Source organism: Herpailurus yagouaroundi, unplaced genomic scaffold (genome assembly GCF_014898765.1).
Source record: "Herpailurus yagouaroundi ecotype Mexico unplaced genomic scaffold, PumYag 61668, whole genome shotgun sequence".
NCBI classification, from domain to species: domain Eukaryota; kingdom Metazoa; phylum Chordata; class Mammalia; order Carnivora; family Felidae; genus Herpailurus; species Herpailurus yagouaroundi.
The window spans coordinates 1-3,334 of NW_024415961.1; the positions used below are offsets into that span (position 1 = coordinate 1).

Below are 3,334 nucleotides of genomic sequence, written 5' to 3' on the forward strand. Positions count from 1 at the left end.
GACCCACCAAATACCAAACATCTCCCTGTGCTGGTTACTGAGCAATCGCTGCTTTTTACCATTACTTTGTTTATCTCAAGTTTTTATTTAAATTCCAGTTAGTTAACATACAGTTTAATATTAGTTTCAAGAGTAGAATTGAGTGATTCATCACTTACATACAACACCAAGTGCTCATCACAAGTGCCCTCCTTAGAACCCATTACCCATAAGCCCATAACATTTAACCTGTGACCCACCCAGAAGCTTGACAGCTCTCAGTACTAACCATCTTTTCTGTTGGGATTTGTGGTAATATTAAAACAAATGACGTTCTTTAAAATTTTTTTAACGTTTATTCATTTTTGAGGGAAAGAGAGAGACAGAGTGCAAGCAGGGGTAGGGCAGAGAATCAGGGAGACACAGATTCCTAAGCAGGCTTCAGGCTCCGAGCTGTTAGCTCAGAGCCCCATGCAGGGCTTGAACTAACAGACCATAAGATCCTGACCTGAGTCGAAGCCGGAGGCTTAACCAACTGAGCCAACCAGGTGCCCCAAACAAGTGACTTTTTTATAATTCGATTCCACTCTAACTAATGCTGGAACACCTATATTACTTAGCGAAACAACACACAACACGTTACTTAAAAACATTCATGCATTAGTACAAGATCCATTCCATGTGCAGATGTGCCTATGGATTTAATGTAACAGAAAAACACAGTCAATGATACTGTTTCAGATTCCAGTTTACTAAAACCTCACAGAAAATACACGGTGTGTAGATTTACTATAGTACCAAAGATGAATTTCCATAATTATCTGAAAAGGTTATGACACATACTATTCTCCTATATTTGGTCAAGGACATACATTTTTTTCATATACTTCAACCAAAACAACACAATAGATGCAGAAGCAAATCTGAACATCCAGTGATCTTCTAATGAGACAGACAAGAAAGAGACTTGCAAAAATGTGAAATGTAACAGAACAACTATTCTCACTGCCCCTTTTATTTGGGAACATTGTTACTTTCCATACTAACAATATTTCTGTTTTCATGTGATTGTACATGAATTAATAAATATTTGAACCTGTTTTAGTCCTTCTGTGGTAAATAAGGATCGATATAATCCACAGGCACACAATTATCCCTGGGACCCTCACTAATTTGTAAGACTGGAGAGATGTCCTGAGAACAAAATGCTGGAGAATCAGTGACTCACGCAGCTCCTGGTCCACGGCTCAGGGACACAGTAGGACAAAGAGAGCTCTGTGCAGTAGGTGAAGCGTCCAGGCCAAGTCCCAGGTCCCCAGGCCCGCCTCTCAGGGTCTCTGGCCCCAGGGAGGTGTCGGGGGCGGGGAAGCCCAGTGTTGGGGAGCCCCCATCTGCCCTGGTTTCACTTCTCCCTGTCACAACCTGTGTCAGTTCCTTCTGCCTGGATACTGATGACGCGGCCTCGGTTCACACACCTATTAGTGTCCAGTTTCTGGAGAAGCCAATCAGCGGCACCGCGGTTCCGGGGTATCAAGTTTCCGCACCCGCCTCCTGAGACTCACATTTCAACCCAGACCCCGAGCATGCGGTTCGTGATGCCCCCAACTCTGTTCCTGCTGCTGTTGGGGGCCCTGGCCGTGACCCAGACCTGGGCGGGTGAGTGCGGGGTCGGGAGGAAAGGGCTTGTGAGGGGCAGGAGGGAGAGGACCGCCCAGCGGGGACGCGGAACCTCCGGGGGAGGTGACTGTCCTCCGCCCCGACCCCAGACCCCCACCCGCCTCCCGCCCCGCCCCGGGCTGCCCTCCCCCGACCCTCCCGGACTCCGCCCTGCTCTCCCCAACTCGGGTCCCCCTCGCCCTGCCCTCCCGTCCCCCTCCCCCTGGGACCCGGGCCCCGCGCGGGGAGGAGGGTCGGGCGGGGTCTCAGCCCCTCCGCGCCCGCAGGCTCCCACTCCCTCAGGTATTTCTACACCGCGATGTCCGGGCGCGGGGAAGCCCGCTTCATCGCCGTGGGCTACGTGGACGACACGCAGTTCGTGCGGTTCGACAGCGACGCCCCGAATCCGAGGATGGAGCCGCGGGCGCCGTGGATGCAGCTGGTGGGACCCGAGTACTGGGACGAGCAGACGCGGATCGCGAAGAACAGCGCACAGAATTTCCGAGTGAACCTTCAGACCGCCCTCCGCTACTACAACCAGAGCGAGTCCGGTGAGCGCCGGGGCTCGGGTCCAGGTCACGACAGCCAGCCTCACGGACGGGCCGGGGTCGCCCCGAGTCTACGGGTCAGAGCGCTGTCCCGAGGCCGCGTGACCCCCGTCCCACGACCTGGAAGAGCCCGAGGGAGATTTTAGGCGGTTTTACTTTTGGTTTCACCTTAATCACTGCTGCTCTGGGGGCGGGGCGGGGACAGGGTCGCACAGCATCCAGAGAATGCATGGCTGTGACGTCGGGCCTGACGGACGCCTCCTCCGCGGGTACAGTCTGTTGGCCTACGACGGCGCGGATTACATCGCCCTGAACGAGGACCTGCGCTCCTGGACCGCGGCGGACACCGCGGCGCAGATCACACGCCGCAAGTGGGAGGTGGCCGGTGGTGCAGAGCAGGAGAGGAACTACCTGGAGGACTTGTGCGTAGAGTGGCTCCTCAAGTACCTGGAAAACGGGAAGGAGACGCTGCTGCGCACAGGTACTGGGACCGCGGGGCCTCCTTGATCTCCCCTCCACTGGGGCTGGCTGCCCTAGGAAGGGAAAATGGACTTAGTATCAGAACGATGCCCTTTCCATGGGTGGGAAGAGGGAGATCCGCCTCGGAGTTCATCTGCCTACTAGAGGCTGACTCACCTTGAGGATGCTTTTCTCTAAAAGAGAGACAGGAATCCAGTCTCTCCCTGGGGTGCAAGTTGAGACATCCCTGAAATAACCCATCACAGTTCCCTCTGACCCTGGAAGCCACCTTGTGAACCATGACCTTCCCTCTCAAGGCCTTGTCTCCATCTGGGAACGTATTTGGAGATCTGACTCCGGGTTTTCTGAGTCACTCGCCCTCCACCACACTCAGGACCACAGTGTGTTCCCTCCTTGGACCTGCAGCCTCCTACCTGGGCTTCTCTCCCTGATTCCAGAACTTAACAAGGATCAGGAGATCCCAAAGGCTAGACTGCTGTCTGGGTTTTGTGCTTCTTCCATCCAGACCAGTTGTCCTGTCCACCTCAGGATGATCACGTGGATGCAGTTTCAGTGGCCCATAAAGCTAAACCACAGTGTGGTTTCTCTGTTTCTTCTTCCTCAGAGTCTCCCAACACACGGGTGACCCGCCACCCCATCTCTGACCGTGAGGTGACCCTGAGGTGCTGGGC

At 54.0% G+C, this 3,334-nt stretch overlaps 1 protein-coding gene across 2 annotated transcripts; it reads left to right on the forward strand.

Annotated features, from left to right (window-relative positions):
- Positions 1-1,404: 1,404 nt before the first annotated feature.
- Positions 1,405-3,334, forward strand: LOC121024246 (class I histocompatibility antigen, Gogo-B*0201 alpha chain-like). Of its 2 annotated transcripts, XM_040466510.1 has the most exons (4): positions 1,437-1,635; positions 1,923-2,186; positions 2,389-2,664; positions 3,270-3,334. In XM_040466510.1, the coding sequence occupies exons 1-4, from the start codon at positions 1,563-1,565 to the stop codon at positions 3,305-3,307; spliced, it is 651 nt and encodes a 216-aa protein (XP_040322444.1). In that variant the 5' UTR covers positions 1,437-1,562; the 3' UTR covers positions 3,308-3,334. The 2 variants fall into 2 exon arrangements, with proteins under 2 accessions (XP_040322445.1, XP_040322444.1); XM_040466511.1 differs by lacking the exon at positions 3,270-3,334 and having other exon boundaries at positions 1,405-1,635; positions 2,399-2,594.